At 42.6% G+C, this 22,935-nt stretch overlaps 1 protein-coding gene across 6 annotated transcripts; it reads right to left on the bottom strand.

Moving 5' to 3' along the window:
• Nucleotides 1-243: 243 nt before the first annotated feature.
• Nucleotides 244-12,230, bottom strand: LOC109891356 (tumor suppressor candidate 2-like). Of its 6 annotated transcripts, XM_031825548.1 has the most exons (8): nucleotides 12,019-12,230; nucleotides 10,349-10,955; nucleotides 8,317-8,605; nucleotides 7,936-8,042; nucleotides 3,953-4,240; nucleotides 2,313-2,433; nucleotides 1,968-2,022; nucleotides 244-980 (listed from the first exon to the last, which is right to left on the bottom strand). In XM_031825548.1, the coding sequence occupies exons 4-8, from the start codon at nucleotides 7,953-7,955 to the stop codon at nucleotides 934-936; spliced, it is 531 nt and encodes a 176-aa protein (XP_031681408.1). In that variant the 5' UTR covers nucleotides 7,956-8,042; nucleotides 8,317-8,605; nucleotides 10,349-10,955; nucleotides 12,019-12,230; the 3' UTR covers nucleotides 244-933. The 6 variants fall into 6 exon arrangements, with proteins under 6 accessions (XP_031681408.1, XP_031681409.1, XP_031681410.1 ...); XM_031825549.1 differs by having other exon boundaries at nucleotides 244-2,022; nucleotides 12,019-12,226; XM_031825550.1 differs by lacking the exons at nucleotides 7,936-8,042; nucleotides 8,317-8,605; nucleotides 10,349-10,955; nucleotides 12,019-12,230 and adding an exon at nucleotides 6,416-6,581.
• Nucleotides 12,231-22,935: the final 10,705 nt, after the last annotated feature.

Raw genomic sequence — 22,935 nt, 5'->3', positions numbered from 1 at the left:
ACAGTGGAGGCAGCTCATGGTAGAGAAATTAACATTCAATTCATCATTGGCATTGTGTTGTGACAAACCTGCACATTTTAAAGTGACCTTTTGCCCCCAGCACAAGGTGCACCTGTGTAATGATCATGCTGTTTAGTCAGCTTCTTTATATGCCACACCTGTCAGGTGGGTAGATTATCTTGGCAAAGGAGAAATGCTCACATTTGTGCACAGAACGAAATAAATAAGCTTTTTGTGCATATGGAACTTTTTGGGGATTTTTTATTTAAACTCATGAAACATGGGACCAACACTTTACATGTTGGGTTTATTTTAGTTCATTGTATGAGAAATCAGTGTTTGAGGACCGTGTTGGGTGCACATGTGCCCAGGGAGACAGCAACCTTGCCTTAGGTCCAGCTCTGACTTGACTCCTTTGGGTTGGCGAGCCCAAGCGGATTATTATGTTTAGATGGTGACGGAAACAAATGTATAAAAAACTACAAACAAGCATACCTAAACTAAAGAGACAACATCAAAACGAAATGCTTTATGGCCACCAAACCAACCCAGCAGCCTCATGGCTCTCAAGCTGGGACACTGACCAACTGAATTGGCAGCACCTGATGTGCTTATCAACCAGGCTCAACACCTGGACAAGGTTGCTGCTGCCCCCTGGCAGGGGAATGGAGTGTGGAAGTGGTAGTGAGCGGTCTCAACTAAGTAACCTATTCCATAACACAGATATGGGGAGAAGAGAACACAGAAATCCCACAGTTGAAAGAGGGAGACATCAGTTTGTGTAATGGTATGTAGAAGACAAAGGGACCATGACCCAACTGGATACATTTTGAGTTGTAATTAAAAATAATGCCATTATAACAGTTCAAATAAATTAACAGTGAAATGTATTACGCTAAAGCAGTGAAGGAACAGAGGACTTTCCCAGGGGGACTAAAGTTCGTGCTTCTCTGTACATGTGTCTGAAGCCTGGGCCAGTGCTAAAAAAAAAGAGACAAAAAAAAAGCAATTCAGTAGGTTTGCAGAGCTAGGATCAGACCCCAGCCCGTCACTCAAACATTTCATAAAGCCCTGGTCTTGACACCATGATCACCACAGCCAGTCAAACATTACAACACGTTACATTAAGATAAGCTTACATCACATTGGCCACCAATTGTTTAGCTCCATCATGGGGAAATGAGAAGCAGAGCCATCGTCACACATGGTGGAAATTATATCAAGCCATGGTGTTTTTTTGTTTTACTTGTAAACATAAAATGTGCATTAAATATTTCTATATCTCTGACCTCAGGATATGGCCCTAATAGCTGAAGCCCTATCATTACTCTGGAAGCTCTGAAGACTGAACAGGTATCGGAAAATCTCACCCCTTAATGCGTACAGATGGTAAATTAACTCTCTAGGGCAGGGTTTAAAGATATAGGATTGCCGGCCTATTTTGAGAGACTCTACTTAACAGCCCATGGTTCAACTCATATTGTCCCATTACATTCTTCTTACAACGTACAATGGATCCTCCTACCAGAGCACACTGCTGCTGTGAGACAGGCAGACAAGCTGTTGTCACACTTCATTCCATATCCACTAACACACATACTGTATATATTGAACAGGTTGAGGGTAACGTGAGCAATAATTATGTCTTCAGCCATCTTAACTGACGTGTTTCACAGATCATCGACGGTCTCCGTAAGTGGCCAGGTACTACTTTGTGTAACGTGACTGCACACAGGCCACACTTTACAGAGTCCACATGCAGGGGCTCAACACAATCATGTGTTTAGACAGCCTGTCTATCATCACAGGTCAGGGCTCCGGCCAAACATCATCACAGGGAGACCACGGTGGTTTAGAGGGCTTCAGGGTTAAGTATAGGTGGAGAGGGAAACAGGGGGACGGAGTTGACACATTGGCTAGTCTGAGTCTGGTCTCAAAACGTGGCTCCAGGCTTCATCAAACCTCACAGAGAACGACAGGGAAATCCACATGGATGCAGGGGTGCTCCAGCTTTATGGTTCCCTATATGAAAAAAAAACAAAAAGAGACAGAATGATGAACTAAAACACATGATCATTCATTAGTTACCTAAACATTCAGATGTGAGATCAGGATATTGGATATCGCCATATCGGATATACTGGTGTGGGTGGGGGTGGGACAATTTTCATCATGCATACTAGGGGGGTGTCCAATAGAGTTTATATTGGAGAAATTCAGATTGGAAGCAAACAGGAACTTTTGTATTTGTATTCCAAATGGGGGCCGTTACCTGACAGAGGGGGCCGTTACCTGACAGAGGGGGCCGTTACCTGAGGTATGAGGTTTTTCTGGATCTTCTTCAGTTTGGCCCTCTTGCGGCCATTCTTCGTCACAACCGTCTCCTCATAGAACTCGTGGGCCAGGTCTCCATCCTCGTCGAAGTACAGGGAGCTGAAAGCAGATAAGACATAAGGGTTACTGCTGGGTGTGGTCTAGTCTGATTAATCAGGCTGTAATAAACAATTAATTGGTATGTACAGCCTTGGACTAATTCCTGCAAAATCGTGTAAATGTTCCTTACAAGCCAGAATGTTGAATATAATATAATTTAAACTTACTCTACCAATTGTGAGGTTTATCCGTAAGCTGCTCGATTTTTTAAAACAAAATATCCACAGGAAAGTATTGCTTATCACAACTTTTTAGAGAGCCGGGTTGATTCGGTTCAGTACCAAGAAAAGTTTGTTTTATATTCAATATTCTGTTCTCTCAACAATAGCTATTGAACCAAGCATTCCATGACAATGAACAGTGGTACAGTCTGAATTAGGGGAGGATGGAGAACAAATAGACACCTTTTTTGTATGCCAATTTCAATTGTTCTCCATCCTCCCAAATCAGAATATATAAATGTTCATTGTCATGGCATGCTTGGTTCAATAGCTATTGACAAGAGAAAACCAAATATCCAACATAAAACAAACTTTACTTTGGTGCTGAACCGAACCATACACCTACTGGCTCTCTAAAAAGTTGAGTAAACAATACTTTCCTGTAGATATTTGGTCAAATTTCAAGCAGCTGAAGATCAAACCACACAGACAACCAGTAGAGTAAGTTTAAAATGTAATTTTATTCAACATTCTTTCTTGTAAGGAACATTTTAATTATTTTGCAAGCATTAGTTTGAGGCTGTATATACCAATTAATTGTGTTACAGCATGATTAATCAGACTAGGTGTTCTCCACAGATACACTACCTGTTTTAGAACACCTACCGGTACTCATTCAAGGGTTTTTCTTTATTTTCTACATTGTTGAATAATAGTAAGACATCAAAACTATGAAATAACACATGGAATAATTTAGAAACCAAAAAAGTGTTATATAAAATACATTTTGATTTGTTTGAGACTCTTCAAATAGCCACCCTTTGCCTTAACGGCAGCTTTGCACACTTTTCAGCGGCAAGGACTGGGAGACTAGTCAGGATCGAGGGAAAGATGATCGGCGCAAAGTACAGAGAGAGATCGTTGGTGAAAACCTACTCCAGAGCGCTCAGGAACTCCAACTGGGGCGAAGGTTCACCTTCAAACAGGATAACGACCCTAAGCACACAGCCAAGACAACGCAGGAGTGGCTTCGGGACAAGTCTCCGAGACCTGAAAATAGCTGCACAGCGACGCTCACCATCCAACCTGACAGAGCTTGAGAGGATCTGCAGAGAAGAATGGGAGAAACACCCCCAATACTGGTGTGCCAAGCTTGTAGAGTCATACCCAATAAGATGGGGTATGCTACAATTTCTAAAACCCTGTTATTGCTTTGTCATATGGGGTATTGTGTGTAGATTGAGGGAATTTAAATTAAATCTATTTTAGAATACGTCTAACGTAACAAAATGTGGAAAAAGTCAAGGGGTCTGAATACTTTCCGAATGCACTATAGGTACTTATGATGCTGTATTTACCTTTGTCTGGTAAACACGAAGGGCGTCGCCCTTTGGAAACTTCGGAGCCTCGCCAGCGACTGTTCGTCGACTCCCTCTTTGGTTGGATCACCATCAACACTGCCTGAACCAGCAAAAGGCCAATAACCCTTGGTTTTGGAGCCACTACCTCCCATCTTCAACTGTAGGACATTATTTTCTTGGCCAGACTGCACCCAGGAGATGTAGCTAGTTGGTGCTCGATGAAGGTGTTGACAGTTCGAGACAGGGACGTTGTTAATCAAGTAGAAGACAGTAGCTAGCTCGAATCTAAAGGAATTACAGAGAAAGGAAGTTACTAGAAGCTAGATATGGATGAATGGTGACAAACATTTCCCTGGCAGCTGCTGGTTTTGCGAGAGACCACATTACCTGCAGTCTTAGCTATGTTGACATCTTTTGCTAGCTAGCTAGCCATTTGTTACTATTTAGCATGAGTTAGTGGTCTTTCATCTAGTATTCTATACTCAAGCAATAAGGCCAGATGGGGTGTGGTATGTGGCCAATATACCATGACTAATGGCTGTTCAAGATCACAACACGGAGTGCCTGGATACAGCCCTTAGCTGTGGTATATTGGCCATACACCACAGACCCCCAAGGTGCTTTATTGCTATTATAAACTGGTTGCCAATGAAATTAGAACAGTAAAAGTAAATGTCATACCCGTGGTATACGGTCTGTTATACAACAGGTGCTTCTAATCCTGAATGCTAATTGGTTAAAACCACTTTCCAGCCGGTGTCTATTCCACAAATTACCACCGGCTAAATCTGACGTTAAAATGCCCATTTACTCATGCCCATTCCATGTGACTACGCAATCCACTGTCTCATCAACCCAGCCGGGCAATATATAAAGTTGATCTCCACTATAAAAAGCGTCTAGACATTCTCACATTTGTGGGCTCCTGAGTGGCGCAGCAGTTTAAGGCACTGCATCTCAGTGCTAGAGGCATCACTACAGATCCTGGTTAGATTCCAGGCTGTATCACAACCGGATGTGATTGGGAGTCCCAACTTTCCCATTGTAATGGGAATGTCAAGAGTCAGGATGAGATACAGCCTCTCAGCCAGTAGAAATCATGAATCAGATGGTATTGTTTTTACAGATATATACAAAGAAATGTCATTTGAAAAAAGCTACAAGAAACAAAGTACTGTTTACACTTTCCAGCTTCAGTTTGAAGTGATTATGTTAGTTGTGTTGTTGGCTAGCTCCTATCAACAACAGTGACGTGAAGAGAGAGCACATTTTCTATGCCAGGCGAAATCACGTCTCATTTGCTCATTGTTATAGATGTAGCCAAATAAATGTCACTAGAAAGCTGCTTAAACAAATGCAGCTACTGTTGTTATTCTGGCTGCACTGTTTGGCGTGACTAAGTTAGCCATAGTTGGCTAGCCAGCAAGCAAGGGATAAGAACGTTGCCAGCCAGTATGGTAATAGAACATTTAGAACGAAAGACTGGGTCGCGTCCATAGATACAGGACAAAAAGACTGAATGGCTGGGTCGCGTCTCTGGCAACCGAACTGATAGAACGAAAGACCAGCCAGCCAGCTTGGATAGCAACACAAATTGTCAGGACTATAGCTTGTGGAAGGATGAAAGAGTATGAATAAGTTAATCAAAATAACATGAACATGTCAATCATTATTTGAATATGTTGCTAACCCGTTGCATAAAATACTTTGCCTCGTCCCTAACACCACCCCATGCCAATATACACTCCAAACACCAGCTTCTCGGTCATTATCACTTAATTATAAACTTGCTGGTTCAGCTCTGAATGCTAATTGGCTGACAGCCATGGTATATCAGACCGTAGAACACGGGCATGACAACATTTATTTTTACTGTTCTAATTACGTTTGTAACCAATTTATAATAGCAATAAGGCACCTTGGGGGTATGTGGTATATGGCCAACATACCACGGCTAAGCGCTGTATCCAGGCATTCCGTGTTGCGTCGTGATTCAGAACAACCGTTAGCCGTGGTATATTGGCCATATAAACACACCCTCGTGCCTTATTGCTTAAATATACCACGGCCGATCAGCATTCAGGCCTCGAACCACCCAGTTAATTTTTTAAAAACATAGCAAACGAGCATGGTAGGATTTGAGGCTGGCGTTAGTTTCCCAAACCAATATAGCTTAGCTAGCTGTTAGCGAGCTGTTTACACCAACGACGCCCTGTCATCATCCGTAGCTATCTAGCCGACAACTCACTTATAGCTTTCCTGTTAAATAGCAGCATGTCATATCTGAAACAGGTTGAAGTATTGAGCTTGGCAGAACATTCCAGCGTGTCTGAGGCGTGATATGCTAGTTGTAGCTAAGGCCCTTCAGAATATCAGATAGCTAGCTACAAAACGCCATACGTGCTGTCACGTTTCCATTTGATTGTTACATGCTTGAAAGCGCATTCACTATCGCCATACCCAGAGTAATTTCAGCGTGATGTCGATTGAAATCTAGGAAGTGTCAACTTCCTTTGACGACGAATGCCTTCAAAACACAAACAGCTCTCTCACGCTGAAAAAGCTAGACACAGCTTTCAGCCTCTCCCTCACTTCCGTCAAATGGAGGGAATGTACCTGCGTCACTTCCAGTCTATTTGTTTTATTACTTTCCTTGTTGGGAAGGAAAGGAGATGAGGAAAGAGAGCAGATAAGCAAAATAGTCTACTCTAAAGTGGGTGATGTAACGTTAAGTCAAAGTAACTTATCTTTTTATTATTGGAAATATGAACACTGCAAAATATATTTCTTTCCTTAGATATGTAATTCCCATAATAAAACATGCATGACACTGGCTAATTAAAAGTTTAAAGGATTTATCTGAGTCATTTTGACAAATGGCTTCCCAGAAAGCTGGGCCATGTGCAGTAGGAAGAAAATATTTTTTTAAACAGGGAGAGACCTAAACTGTCCCTGTAAGAACACAGATTTTTGTTTTTGATTGAAATACATTTTTGCTACAGTATGCACTACTGAACACAGCCCTGGTCTAAAACGGTTGTCAAGTTTCATCACACGTCCCTAAACTAAGATAGAAATCTAGAGAAAGCCCACAACAGATTGGCATGTCAGACGCATTCAATGATCCCTTTATTAACAAGGGGAATTATTGGAGTAACAACAGCTCAATACAATTACATTTTCAGTTATTGCAACCTCCCCCAACATCTGAGCAGCAGAATACATTTTCCCAGTGGAAAAACTCCAGTTCTCCAGTTAAGCGGTGTCCATAGCAGGACATCTACTGGGTGTCCAGTCAATGACGTTATCGTCGGTCCTCACTCCTCAGACAACTTCTTCCAGTCATTCACAGTAGTGCCCAATCCAGGCCTCACAACACCCATAGTAGTAGCCCACATGTTTGCTCTAAATATCTCTACCTTCTCTCCTAGCTTACACTACTATGTCCCTGGGCTGAGTTAGTCGGCAGGCGACTGCCGACTAACTCATCTACAAATAACGACTCATTATTATTTGTAGATCAGTCCGTCAGTCACAATTTACCCATGATTCATTACAATGTTGATCCTCTCGAACACGGCCAAAGTCTGTCTCAAGGACATGTTCATGATTGATCTAACCCCCTTTGGCCGTAGTTGCCATCAACAGCTGCAGAGGTTGTTGTGCTGTGCTCTGCTACATCAAGGACAGCTCTAAAGACCTTTGAACATATGGCATATTGTGTACCATGCTCCTGGTGGCTGCTGGTCAATAGTGTGCATGCCTCTCCACCATGATGCCATTACATCACATCAGCCTGGGGTGGTGATGTTGGCCACTGCCTCCTTCACCCTGTCCCTGCCCAGAGCGTAGCAGAGTAATTACTCTGTCAACACTTTACAATACACTTCATTTTCAGTATTGTGCATATGAGAGCCCTCTTTGTGTATTTTTTGGACATAGAAATATATTTTATTTCTATGGTTTTGAAGATGACTCACATTGACCTCCCCAGTCTCATTCAACACCAGACTGAGGACTATCTCACTAGGTCCAGCACACAGACGCAGGTGGAGCGGCCGCTCGTCAGACAGCTTACGGAGGTATACTAGAAAAGTAAAACAAAGAGAGATACATAGCCATAATATGACCTTTGAACAGTCTCTATTCCTTTGATACTTTTTTGAGTTTAATGTTTACTGTTCATTTTTGATTGTTTATTTACATTTTGGCAATGTAAACATGTTTCCCATGCAAATAAATAAATAAGAGAAAGAGAGAGAGGACATGTTCATACATTGTGTTTGGTATCATATTAAGTTGAAATTATTTGAGCACGTTCATGACAGTGCTTTTAGGTTATATTGCCTATGGACACTCACTCTGGTTTTGACGTTCACTTCGCTCAAACAGGGCGAACTTGGCCGGGTTGTCCACCACAGTGAACTTGTTGAGCAGGGCCTCTATGACCTCTCGTACCTGTGTCCGGGAGCCTATGTGCAGGTGTTTGGCTGTATCTTTGGGGAGGTAGAAAGAGGTCCGGCACTTCATTCCCCCATCCAGCTGCCCCGATTCCTGTGGTGAAGATGCCTTCCAAGGGGGTGGGAGTGACACGGGACGAGTCAGCTTAAAAAGGACCCTGATGAAGCCAGTGTATGATCCGTCTCGGTTCTGAAAAAAGGATACAGGAACATAAGTCCTTAGATGGATTGTCAATGGGCATGTCAATACAGTGTGAACATAACGTGCCTGAGGAACTCATACACTGAACAAAAATATGAATGCAACATTTAAAGTGTTGTCCCTATGTTTCATGAGCTGAAATAAAAGATCCCAGAAATGTCCCGTACGCACAAAAAGCTTATTTCTCTCAAATTTTGTACGCAAATTTGTTTACATCCCTCTTAGTGAGTATTTCTCCTTTTCCAATATAATCCCTCCACCTGACAGGTGTGGCATATCAAGAAGTTGAATAGTTGAATAAAGTTGAATAAATAAATGCAATATAAATATAGGACAAAACACACATCACAACAAGAGAGACAACACTACATAAGAGACCTAAGACAACAAAATAGCAAAGCTAGTGAGCTCTATCCCAAATGGATCACTAGACTATACACCCTTGTGGAGATCTGAGAAGACTTGATTGCTATAAGAAACATTGTGAAACTTCCCCCTAGCCTATCAGAGGGCAAGGGGGAGCTATTACAATTTTTACATTTACATTTGAGTCATTTAGCAGACACTCTTATCCAGAGAGACTTAAAGTTAGTGCATTCATCTTAAGAAAGCTTAAGATACCACATGTGACATCTTCTCTGGTCTGCACAAGTGCATAGGGTCTAGGGGCCCACTTGGGATTGGCCATATATTTTTGATGGCCGTTGCAGTTTCCTTCTTCACTTAAAATACACAACACAGAAAAACATGCAGTCCAAAGGTTATTTTAGAAGACAAGAATGTTCCCATGCTCCTGCTATCCCCTATGCTCTAAAAACACCAGGTTTCCTGCTGATAGGGTCGTGCTCTGGGACAAGCTCTCACCTGATTGGATGAGAAAACAAATCCAAAAAGCAGGCGGTTTGTCTCATGGAGTAGTTCACATATTTGAGAAATAATCGACTTCATCTAAAGTAGTTTGATTAGTTATCTTTATTAATATGCAATAAGACAGATCTGATTCCCAATCAATAAACATCCTATTGGGATGAGTACACAGTATATGGGAGAAATATAAGGCTCTATCACACTATAGGAAAAAGAGATTGCTTCAGAAAACATGCTCACACGCTTATATATATATATTCCTTCTTGTGTGAATGTCTGACTCTCTCAACTCTCACACAAATTGACATGGATATACACTGAATAACAAATATTAAGAATACCTTCTCTTTCCATGACATAGACTAATCAGGTGAATCAAGGTGAAAGCTATGATCCCTTACCGATGTAACTGGTTAAATAAACTCAAAATCAGTGTAGATGAAGTGGGAGGGGAGACCAGTTAAATAAGTATTTTTAAGCCTGGAGACCATTGAGACATGGATTGCGTAGGTGTGCCATTCAGAGGGTGAATGGGCAAGACAAAATATTTAAGTGCCTTTGAACAGGTATGGTAGTAGATGCCAGGCGCACAGATTTGTGTCAAGAACTGCAACACTGCTGGGTTTTTCACACTCAACAGTTTTCCGTGTGTATCAAGAATGGTCCACCACCCGAAGGACATCCAGACAACTTTGACACAACTGTGGGAAGAATTGGAGTCAACACTTTTGACACCTTGCAGAGTCCATGCCCCGATGAATTGAGGCTGTTCTGATTGGTGTACTCAGTGTATATACCCACAAACCAACACACATACAGTGATCGCATGCACACTCACACGCACACACTGGGTTGGATACTTACTCGCACAGCTCAGGCTCTGTTTGTAAAGGCCCTAGATGAATTCTCCACACAGGTCGCACCATGTGATCTGGGTGTAGCTGCAAGGCTGGAAGTCATGTCCCTTCCCACCCTGCCCTGTGAACAACGAGGGCCCCTCAACTCTCACACTGTCCTCCACCAGCTGGACCACCTGGCTGGACCTCTGGGAATCTCTCACCTGCCTGGGAGTCAGGGGTGCTGCTGGGGACGGAGCGGCTGGTGGTTCCGGTGCCAGCTCAATGCGATCATTTAGGCTGAGATCTTTCAGCTCAATCAGCTCACACTTGGAGATCCCGTTGACCCAGGCAAACAGCCGAGCAATGGCCTGTGGGGGCTCACTGCCCATGGTTAGCATGGACTACACCTACACCTGGTCCATGCAGCGAACTCAGTCTCGCTGTTATTAATCCGTCCACGGACCATCGCACCATCCGTATTTTAAGCCTTGATCATGTCAGATGATGTCTATCTTGCAGAGAAAGTGTTGGCGTGATGAGCAGTGATGAGCAGTGTGCCAGAACAGGTGTCAGCTGAACAACATCTGTTCTTGGAGTCCTCTTCAGGCTCTGTCACAGACCAGCCAGGCTTTCTAAATCAGAGGGAATTTTAAAAATAAATCTTTCTACAGGAGTTCTTTAATCACAATCAGACTTCATCACATCCCAGTATCCTGACTGCTGTCTATACCTGGAACAGAAAGACAGAAGATGAACCAGCTGACTGCACTCATTCCTTTCACCATGCCATTCACAGACTTCATTTTCATCCACCAAAACTAGAGAAAGATTTAAATTCTGTTTAACAGTTCAACAGCAAGAAAAGTAGTTGGTAGAATACAGCTGGCTCTGGCTACATATGAAATATAGCCTACAAATGGAGAAAAATGTAGATTAATATTTGTTGGCCAAAACCAGGATTCATAAGATTATATATAAAATGTGGGACAAGTTGACTAGTTTAATCTTGCACGAGAGCACAGCAGAGAGCATAGCTTTCACGTGACAGCAAATGAGGAAGATATTTCAGACATTCAATGGAAACTTTTGACATGACAGAAACATGACAGGCCACTGGTATTCATGTGACTGTTGGGAAAGAGGCACTCCGAGGGGATTGACATGAGGAAATTATCCATGACTATACAGACTGTAGACAAAAAGGCACTATTCTACTAGGGAATGCATACAATTGAGAGGTTGAATGAAAATTGCCTATCTATTGCTATTCCAAGCATGTGCAGTATGCTCATTTAGGCTATAACTCCTGGAATAGAATAAAGGATTTCCTTCACTCTGAATTGAAAGTGATATATCTTGGCTAAAAGAGCAGCCCTGACAGAGGTCGACCCCCTAGACCCCCTAGCTGTGACCAAGTCAAGTGCAACTATAATATTTTTGATATTACGAATGCAGTTGTTGGAGTTGGAACGATTGTGTCCCCTATAGCGTAATGTATTGACAAGAATAAGAACAGGCGCTGCACGGTCACACCTCGCCAACTGGGCTACCGCTACGTGTAGCTCAGCAACAACTATCCACATTGGTTACAAATTAGTTACACAGACTCGACCATGTTTAACAGTTTTTTTAAAAATCTATAGGATAAAAAAAAGGAAAGCCTATAGTGTATATTGGTGTTAAATTGTAATTTACCATTGGAGATGTTATTGAGGTCATCACATCGTTTCTTTAAACGCAATTTCACACTAGGCTATAGATATATATACATTCCAGAACATCACTATTCTCGATGACAATGCTAATAACGACCAGTTAACCACCCGTTTTAATCCGATGGCTACCCAGTTTTAGTGACACCGCGCGCGACCCCCCATGTTGCACCACAAACTTTACGTTCGTAAAAGAGGATTTTGGAAGTCTGCTCACCTCCTCATCATTGGTTACGTATTAACCGTGGGCAAATGTTGACTGGGGTCCAAGGTTTAGGGCCACAGGTTAGTTTTTTTCTCCCCCCAAAACTGTCAATGCCATCAATGTTTGCGCATGCACACTGTCGTCGAGAGATTACCGATGCCTAATCCGGTCCTGTTTCATGTCGTTCCCCACTCATCCGTTTACCCGGATAGCTTCTTCTCCATCAAACAGAGCAGAATATTTCTACATTTACTACTTCCAAAGGCTACAAATTCCTGGAAGTAAAAAAAAAATGTAATTGTTCACATGAAACAAATTGCAAGTACATGCCAATAGAAAGCTGTCCAGCGCTGAAGGTGCTGAAATCGATCAGCAGCAAGGTCTGAGAGAAAGTAAGACAGTCCATTTTATGAGATGTGATATTAAAATACTAGACTAGGTATGTCATTTTGAATATTAAAATATTAATCAGATATGATATTCCAAGACAGTGTGTAATTTCTAATTCACCAAATGCCCTATAGAGAAGTTGGCTGTCTGACTGATTAAATATTAACATGTTCAATGTTTTGGAAATCATCCGAAGAGAATCCTCGGGTTAGAAATATGGAGCCATGTTCTCCAAAACACACAGTGGAGATGTAAGCAGAGAAGTTAGGCTATATTGTATGAATTTTAAAGGCAATATATAGAACAAGATGAATGTGTGATAAAGTGATAAACAGCAGGTGTGGGCTATGGGGAGGCAGACCCCCCCCCCTATAGTGATCTGCATGGTTGGCATATACACGATCATGTTCCCTGCCGTTTATGGTTTGCGCCCAGCATGAGTTTATGTTCATCCTTGATCTTCTTCCTTACTCAGAGAGGAAGTCCTATCTTTATCAGGGCCAAGGGAGGGACTCCAAGAGGCCCATAGTAGATAACAAACACTGGGCTGAGAGAGAGTCTGACACTGGGCCATGGGTCACAATAGTGGGAGGAATCCTCTACTTCTCTCCCATTGGAAAAAAAACCCACACTTTTAATTGTTTTTCAATTCTGAAAAGTGAAATGAATCCCCTCATTTCAATGAATCAATCAGAGTAGGCAGTACTCTGCAGAGTAAACCAACATTAATGAACAGGATGCAAAACTGATTCACAAGAAATATGTTGGATTATTAATATTGACCCAGTTGGAAATCCTGAACCGAAACCATTTCATGAATTACAAGAAAGTGTATTCCTACCTTTTGTTGTGTTGTATAAACAGTTTCTTTTCTCATTCTTGAAAAAGCAAATAGAAGGCAAGAGGAAAAGGTCATGATGGCAAACAGCTTGTTTCCTTCCTGTCCATTTGTACACAGTTGAAATAGAAACTAAGATACAAGTAGTGTATAATCAAAACAGACAGACAGACAGAAAGAGAGAGGAAGAGAGAGAGAGAGAGAGAGAAAGACACAGATAGAGTGACAGAGAGAAAGAGAGAGAGAGCGAGACAGAGAGATAGACAGAGAGAGAGAGAGAGAGAGACCGCACCAGCTCCCCTTGGGCTCATGCGGTGGAGGAGATCTTCGTGGTCTGTACTCAGCCTTGTCTCAGGGTAGTAAATTGGTGGTCTGTTGATATCCCTCTAGTGGTGTGGGGAATGTGCTTTGGCAAAGTGAGTGGGGTTATATCCTGCCTGGTTGGCCCTGTCCGGGGGTATCATCGGATGGGGCCACAGTGTCCCCCGACCCACCTCTGTCTCAGTCTCCAGTATCTATGCTGCAATAGTCTATGTGCCGGTTGGCTAGGGTCAGTCTGTTATATCTGGTGTAATTCTCCTGTCTTATCTGGTGTCCTTGTGTGAATTTAAGTAAGCTCCCTCTAATTCTCTCTCTCTCTCTCTCAGAAGACCTGAGCCCTAGGATCATGCCTCAGGACTACCTGGCCTGATGACTCCTGGCTGTCCGCAGTCCACCCGGTCGTGCTGCTGCTCCAGTTTCAACTGTTCTGCCTGCGGCTAGGGAACCCTGACCTGTTCACCGGACGTGCTACCTTGTCCCGGACCTGCTGTTTTTGAATTTCTCTCTCTCTCTCTCTCTCTCTCTCTACTGCACCTGCTGTCTCGACCTCAATGCTCGGCTATGAAAAGCCAGCTGATATATACTCTGTGAGGTACTGACCTTTTGCACCCTCTACAACCACTGTGATTATTATTTGACCCTGCTGGTCATCTATGAACGTTGGAACATCTTGAAGAACAATCTGGCCATAAATGGCCATGTACCCTTATAATCTCCACCCGGCACAGCCAGAAGAGGACTGGCCACACCTCAGAGCCTGGTTCCTCTCTAGGTTTCTTCCTTTTTCCTATCCACATCTGCAATGTTTGCTGTTTGGGGTTTTAGGCTGGGTTTCAGTATAGCACTTTGTGAAATCTGCTGACATAAAAAGGGATTTATAAATACATTTGATTGATTGAGCGAGAGAGCACATGGTGTGAGCACATGTGCTTTTCGAGCACAAGTAGACAGACAGTTGGTTGCAGTGTCTTCATGTTCAAATCAATTCAAATTTTATTAGTCACATGCGTGGAATACAACAGGTATAGGTAGACCTTACAGTGAAATGCTTACTTACGAGCCCTAACCAACAATGCAGTTTAAAAAATATGGATCAGAATAAGAATTAAAAATAACAAGTAATTAAAGAGCAGCAGTAAAATAACAATAGCGAGACTATATACAGGGGGGTACCGGTACAGGGTCAATGTGCGGGGGGAGGTAATTTGTCCATATAGGTAGAGCATGACTATGTATAGATGATAACAACAGGGCGTAGGGCAATGCAAATAGTCTGGGTAGCCAATTGATTAGGTATCCAGGAGTCTTATGGCTTGGGGATAGAAGTTGTTTAGAAGCCTCTTGGACCTAGACTTTGCACTCTTTTCAGTTGGCGCTATTCCTGTGGGGGAATAGCTTTTGTCATGCCCTCTTCACCACTGTCTTGGTGTGTTTGGACCATGATAGTTTGTTGTTGATGTGGACACCAAGGAACGTGAAGCTCTCAACCTGGTCCACTGCAGCCCCGTCAATACCAGGCAGTGATGCAACCAGTGCTTTCAATGGTGCCGCTGTAGAACATTTTGAATATGTTACGCCCTGACCTTAGAGGGCCTTTTTATTTCTCTCTTTGGTTAGGTCAGGGTTTGATTTGGGTGGGAATTCTAGTTTTCTATTTCTTTGTTGGCCGGGGATAGTTCCCAATCAGAGGCAGCTGTCGATCATTGTCTCTGATTTGGAATCATACTTAGGCAGCCTTTTTCCCACCTGTGTTTGTGGGTAATTATTTATTTTCTATGAGTGTTTGTGTGCGCCACGTTCTGATTTACCAGTTTTTTTTGTGAAAGGTTTCACTTCGATTTAAGATGTGGAATTAGATGCACCCTGCGCCTTGGCTCATTTATGATATGGAGTTTGAAGACAGCGAATGTGACAGAGGAACTGAGTACCCATGCCAAATCATAGTCCACAATCATCTTCTTTGTCTTGAACATGTTGAGGGAGAGGTTGTTGTCCTGGGACCACATGGTCAGGTCTCTGACCTCCTCCCTATAGGCGGTCTCGTCATTGTCTGTGATCAGGCCTACCACTGTTGTGTCATCGGAAAACTTAATGGTGTTGGAGTTATGCCTGGCCATGCAGTCATGAGTGAACAGGCAGTGCAGGAGGGGACTGAGCACGCACCCCTGAGGGGCCCCTGTGTTGAAAATCAGCGTGGCGGATGTGTTGTTACCTACCCTTACCACCTGGGGGTAGCCCGTCAGGAAGCCCAGGATACAATTTACAGAAGGTGTTTAGTCCCAGGGTCCTTAGCTTATTCATGAGCACTATGGTGTTGAACGCTGAGCTGTAGTCAATGAATAGCATTCTCACGTAGGCGTTCCTTTTGTCCAGGTGGGAAAGGGTAGTGTGAAGTGCAATAGAGATTGCATCATCTGTGGATCTGTTGGAGTGGTATGCACATTTGAGTGGGTCTAGGGTTTCTGGGATAATGGTGTTGATGTGAGCCATGACCAGCCTTTCAAAGCACTTCATGGCTACAGATGTGAGTGCTATGGGTCGGTAATAATTTATGCAGGTTACCTTAGTTTTCTTGGGCACAGGGACTATGGTGGTCTGCTTGAAACATGTTGGTATTATAGACTTAAACAGGGAGAGGTTGAAAATGTCAGTGAAGTCACTTACCAGTTGGTCAGCGCATGCTCGGAGTACACGTCCTGGTAAACTGTCTGGCCCGGCAGCCTTGTGAATGCTGTCCTGTTTAAAGTTCTTACATCAGCTGCGAAGAGCGTGATCACACAGTCTTGCGGAACAGCTGGTGCTCTCATGCATGTGTTCAGTGTTCTTTCCCTCAAAGCAAGCATAGAAGTAGTTTAGCTCATCTGGTAGGCTCGTGTCACTGGGCAGCTTTAGGCTGTGCTTCACTTTGTAGTCTGTGATAGTTTGCAAGCCCTGCCACATGACGAGCGTCAGAGCCGATGTAGTACGATTTGATCTTAGTCCTGTATTGATGCTTTGCCTGTTTGATGGTTCGTCGGACAACATCATGTGACAGATCATGTGACACTTAGATTGCACACAGGTGGACTTTATTTAACTAATTATTTGACTTCTGAAGGTAATTGGTTGCACCAGAACTTATTTAGGGGCTTCATAGCAATGATGATTTTTTGAAACATGTAATTTTTTTCATTTCACTTCACCAATTTGGACTATTTTGTGTACATCCATTACATGTAGTTGATACCCCAAATATGTATTTTTTGATTTTATGAAAAAGTGTCTAAAGCATGTAATACAACACTCCAAACCAACTCGTATTACATCACACTCTCAATCTGATTAAAGCTTTTGCACTCACATGTTTTTTTCACTGTGACATAAATCAATGTTTGAATAATGCCGTTTACAACAACTAAAATGTGCAAATATGTATTCATAGAACAGTGGAAAACAAAAATTGAGTGCAGAGATATTATCCAGAATGAGATTCTGTTGTAATATGAGGTAGTTTGGAGTGTTTTATAACCAGTCTCTCTGTGTTTCATAATTTTTGTGTAGCCCATCTGATGTTGTCTGGTCAAAAAGAGTATGACACTATTGCCGCCCATAGCATTGAATGCAAGGGAAGCCAGTAAGCATTTAACCTCCCTTGATAAAAAAAGTATAAAATTATATCCAATTAGCGTTGAGCTAAACTGAGTGAGCTCAACTGTGAATTTTTTATTTATTTATTTATTTTACCTTTATTTAACCAGGTAGGCAAGTTGAGAACAAGTTCTCATTTACAATTGCGACCTGGCCAAGATAAAGCAAAGCAGTTCGACAGATAAAACGACACAGAGTTACACATGGAGTAAAAACAAACATACAGTCAATAATGCAGTATAAACAAGTCTATATACAATGTGAGCAAATGAGGTGAGAAGGGAGGTAAAGGCAAAAAAGGCCATGATGGCAAAGTAAATACAATATAGCAAGTAAAATACTGGAATGGTAGTTTTGCAATGGAAGAATGTGCAAAGTAGAAATAAAAAATAATGGGGTGCAAAGGAGCAAAATAAATAAATGAATTAAAATTAAATACAGTTGGGAAAGAGGTAGTTGTTTGGGCTAAATTATAGGTGGGCTATGTACAGGTGCAGTAATCTGTGAGCTGCTCTGACAGTTGGTGCTTAAAGCTAGTGAGGGAGATAAGTGTTTCCAGTTTCAGAGATTTTTGTAGTTCGTTCCAGTCATTGGCAGCAGAGAACTGGAAGGAGAGGCGGCCAAAGAAAGAATTGGTTTTGGGGGTGACTAGAGAGATATACCTGCTGGAGCGTGTGCTACAGGTGGGAGATGCTATGGTGACCAGCGAGCTGAGATAAGGGGGGACTTTACCTAGCAGGGTCTTGTAGATGACATGGAGCCAGTGGGTTTGGCGACGAGTATGAAGCGAGGGCCAGCCAACGAGAGCGTACAGGTCGCAATGGTGGGTAGTATATGGGGCTTTGGTGATAAAACGGATTGCACTGTGATAGACTGCATCCAATTTGTTGAGTAGGGTATTGGAGGCTATTTTGTAAATGACATCGCCAAAGTCGAGGATTGGTAGGATGGTCAGTTTTACAAGGTTATGTTTGGCAGCATGAGTGAAGGATGCTTTGTTGCGAAATAGGAAGCCAATTCTAGATTTAACTTTGGATTGGAGATGTTTGATATGGGTCTGGAAGGAGAGTTTACAGTCTAACCAGACACCTAAGTATTTGTAGTTGTCCACGTATTCTAAGTCAGAGCCGTCCAGAGTAGTGATGTTGGACAGGTGGGTAGGTGCAGGTAGCGATCGGTTGAAGAGCATGCATTTAGTTTTACTTGTATTTAAGAGCAATTGGAGGCCACGGAAGGAGAGTTGTATGGCATTGAAGCTTGCCTGGAGGGTTGTTAACACAGTGTCCAAAGAAGGGCCGGAAGTATACAGAATGGTGTCGTCTGCGTAGAGGTGGATCAGGGACTCACCAGCAGCAAGAGCGACCTCATTGATGTATACAGAGAAGAGAGTCGGTCCAAGAATTGAACCCTGTGGCACCCCCATAGAGACTGCCAGAGGTCCGGACAGCAGACCCTCCGATTTGACACACTGAACTCTATCAGAGAAGTAGTTGGTGAACCAGGCGAGGCAATCATTTGAGAAACCAAGGCTGTCGAGTCTGCCGATGAGGATATGGTGATTGACAGAGTCGAAAGCCTTGGCCAGATCAATGAACACGGCTGCACAGTAATGTTTCTTATCGATGGCGGTTAAGATATCGTTTAGGACCTTGAGCGTGGCTGAGGTGCACCCATGACCAGCTCTGAAACCGGATTGCATAGCAGAGAAGGTATGGTGAGATTCGAAATGGTCGGTAATCTGTTTGTTGACTTGGCTTTCGAAGACCTTAGAAAGGCACGGTAGGATAGATATAGGTCTGTAGCAGTTTGGGTCAAGAGTGTCCCCCCCTTTGAAGAGGGGGATGACCGCAGCTGCTTTCCAATCTTTGGGAATCTCAGACGACACGAAAGAGAGGTTGAACAGGCTAGTAATAGGGGTGGCAACAATTTCGGCAGATAATTTTAGAAAGAAAGGGTCCAGATTGTCTAGCCCGGCTGATTTGTAGGGGTCCAGATTTTGCAGCTCGTTCAGAACATCAGCTGAATGGATTTGGGAGAAGGAGAAATGGGGAAGGCTTGGGCGAGTTGCTGTTGGGGGTGCAGTGCTGTTGTCCGGGGTAGGAGTAGCCAGGTGGAAAGCATGGCCAGCCGTAGAAAAATGCTTATTGAAATTCTCAATTATGGTGGATTTATCAGTGGTGACAGTGTTTCCTATCTTCAGTGCAGTGGGCAGCTGGGAGGAGGTGTTCTTATTCTCCATGGACTTTACAGTGTCCCAGAACTTTTTTGAGTTAGTGTTGCAGGAAGCAAATTTCTGCTTGAAAAAGCTAGCCTTGGCTTTTCTAACTGCCTGTGTATAATGATTTCTAGCTTCCCTGAACAGCTGCATATCACGGGGGCTGTTCGATGCTAATGCAGAACGCCATAGGATGTTTTTGTGTTGGTTAAGGGCAGTCAGGTCTGGGGAGAACCAAGGGCTATATCTGTTCCTGGTTCTAAATTTCTTGAATGGGGCATGTTTATTTAAGATGGTTAGGAAGGCATTTAAAAAAAATATCCAGGCATCCTCTACTGACGGGATGAGATCAATATCCTTCCAGGATACCCCGGCCAGGTCGATTAGAAAGGCCTGCTCGCAGAAGTGTTTCAGGGAGCGTTTTACAGTGATGAGTGGAGGTCGTTTGACCGCTGACCCATTACGGATGCAGGCAATGAGGCAGTGATCGCTGAGATCTTGGTTGAAGACAGCAGAGGTGTATTTAGAGGGGAAGTTGGTTAGGATGATATCTATGAGGGTGCCCGTGTTTAAGGTTTTGGGGAGGTACCTGGTAGGTTCATTGATTATTTGTGTGAGATTGAGGGCATCAAGTTTAGATCGTAGGATGGCTGGGGTGTTAAGCATGTTCCAGTTTAGGTCGCCTAGCAGCACGAACTCTGAAGATAGATGGGGGGCAATCAGTTCACATATGGTGTCCAGAGCACAGCTGGGGGCAGAGGGTGGTCTATAGCAGGCGGCAACGGTGAGAGACTTGTTTTTAGAGAGGTGGATTTTTAAAAGTAGAAGTTCAAATTGTTTGGGTACAGACCTGGATAGTAGGACAGAACTCTGCAGGCTATCTTTGCAGTAGATTGCAACACCGCCCCCTTTGGCAGTTCTATCTTGTCTGAAAATGTTGTAGTTTGGAATTAAAATGTCTGGAATGGTCCTGCACACCAAAACAAAGTGTCAAGGGAAGCCAGTTTGGATCTATCTTCACTCCAAACACATCATATCAAAGTACCAAACAACAGACAGAAAACTTGAATTGTTGCATCTCATTGTGTTGTTGTCATCCGATGGCTAAATAGCTAAAATGAGCCCTTTCCTAAATTAGCCATGAACGGAGATAGGGATTTGGACTTATGGTTTTAATTATTTCTCCATACTGGCCAATCATTATAACGGTGATTCTGATCTAACCATAAATTCATACATTGTGCCCCTGTCTGAAGAGGATGGAAGTTCAAAATGTGGCTAGATGTAGTAGGCTAATGTTAACTATTTGGTTCATTGTTGCCCATGAAAGGAAGTTAGACTAGAGAGCAAGCATTTTAGTCAGGTAGCCTAGGTCAACAACTAAAAGTGTGTACTGTATGCCAGAGTCATAGACTGTTTCGTCAACATGAAAGAGAGGAGGATGACATTGGGGTTTCTCTACAAGTAGGGTTAACATGTTTTTTCTACTTGCACGCACACACACATACGGAGAGAAATCAGAACCATGGACAGCCACATCATGTTTAGCTTATGTTGATTGGCCAATTTTTTTGTTGTATCTTTTAGTTGTCACTGTGAGCATAGGGGATTTGATGTTGAAATGTTGAAGTTGAAATGGTGCTGGAATAGTGGAGGCTGTTCCTGTTTTCTTTCCGACTTGCGGTAACTCTCTGTGGTTATAAATTAATAGTTGTTTTAGTAGTCTGAAAATGTAAATATTAACTTGCTTGCTGTATGTCATGTAACCGTTACATGCAATATGCTTTGTGGACTTTACCGGACCTAGGTAGCTCTCCGGTTTTGTGATAGAAAAAAATGTGCGGTTCAATTTATTCTGCCACTGTTTCTTCTTATTGTCCCTGCCTTCGGCCTATTTATCACAGTGGCAAGGCAAATGATCAGGTTATAAAGAAAACAACGCAATTATCACAACACATAGGTTGTAAAATGGCATTTTCTTCTGGCTTGGGTTCCCCAGTACTTTTACCCACACACCGCTACTGTTTATAACATGCTTAGACACATTTTCATGATGCATTGTAGTCCATATAGCATGTGATGACTCAGCTAAATGTGACAACCAATTTTCTCTGTAACGAAACAAAATATTTAAAAAAGGTTTGGGGGATCAACTACAAGCACAGAAAGAGTGAAGATAAGGCCACATGTAAAAATGGGTGAACTTCTCCTTTAAAGCATTAATAGAAGCTTTACTGTAGAGCTCTTTGGAGGACCAACATGCATTATGCCTAGTGCCCAAAAATATCAGTGGTTTACATTAGTGCAACTTTGTTTTGGTCACATCTACTCCTGAACTAGTTTTAATGTCAAAGTGGAAGAGCATTTCATAGCTTGGTAATTGTTTCAAATTGTGTGTTAACTTTACTTTGAGCAAAGAAGTGGTATGGAATCACCAATAAGGATATAATTGGATAGCACATGTCAGCATGGCCTAGTAGAAAAGTGTTGTATAGAAGAGAATTACACAGTAGTGTAGTAGTGTATACTTACTAACTTCATATGTGGAACACAAAGCGTCCATGAGACAGCGCTGTTGCTGCCGATCATCTGCCTTTCTGGGGATGTTTTTTCATGACAGGCCTCAGTTCTTCATCTCCTTCACGGTTCTTTTGGGTGGCCAGCAGAGGGTGGTCTTTGGAAGTATTTAGTCATGTAAAAGTATTTTGTATCTGAGAGCCAAGGAGAAAAGGACAGTTGGTTTTGTGTCTAAAACTGGAAGTGGTGATATTGGTTGTTGATAATGATGTTGCTTCTTTGTTTTCTTTGCATTGCCTTTAGGCTTGAATGGACCAATGCACATTTCTTGCGATTCATTTATTTTCTCCAAAGTTGACACTTGTGCAGTGCCCCCAAAATGGCAGGTCTTGAAACCAGAGGACTAGATATCTGCTAATATTGTACTAGTTTTAACACTCAGGTATGAAATTCCAGCCAAATACGTAAGATGTCATATTTACAGATGTGGAAGACTGACTGCAATGTCGTGTCAAAAAGCCGTGCAGTATTTGCTTCCATCCTATCTGTAACTCCCGCACCTGTCTTACTATAAGGACATACGCATCATTTTTCATCATATCCAAATCCATTATCCTTCACAGATTCCCAGCTGCAAGAGTGCAATTGAAGGTTGAGTTGAACATAAATCTTGCAATTTCAATAAAAATACATTTAGCACATTGGTTTGTGTTTCCATGTGAATATATGTTCAAAAAACATCTGTGCAAAGAGCATCACGTCAGTGTAATACACAATCAAAATGATG

Source organism: Oncorhynchus kisutch, linkage group LG5 (genome assembly GCF_002021735.2).
Source record: "Oncorhynchus kisutch isolate 150728-3 linkage group LG5, Okis_V2, whole genome shotgun sequence".
Classification (NCBI taxonomy): domain Eukaryota; kingdom Metazoa; phylum Chordata; class Actinopteri; order Salmoniformes; family Salmonidae; genus Oncorhynchus; species Oncorhynchus kisutch.
This window is presented reverse-complemented; position numbering and strand designations above follow the sequence as displayed.

What these genes read in the sequence shown, in the direction of transcription:
- LOC109891356 (XM_031825548.1), bottom strand. Translation starts at nt 7,955, where the DNA reads ATGAGACTGGGGAGGTCAAT. An exon ending in ATGAGACTGGGGAGGTCAAT is followed by an intron (nt 4,241 to 7,935) that starts GTGAGTCATCTT and finishes TAATTCCTTTAG; the next exon opens with ATTCGAGCTAGCTACTGTCT. An exon ending in TTCGTGTTTACCAGACAAAG is followed by an intron (nt 2,434 to 3,952) that starts GTAAATACAGCA and finishes ATCTGCTTTCAG; the next exon opens with CTCCCTGTACTTCGACGAGG.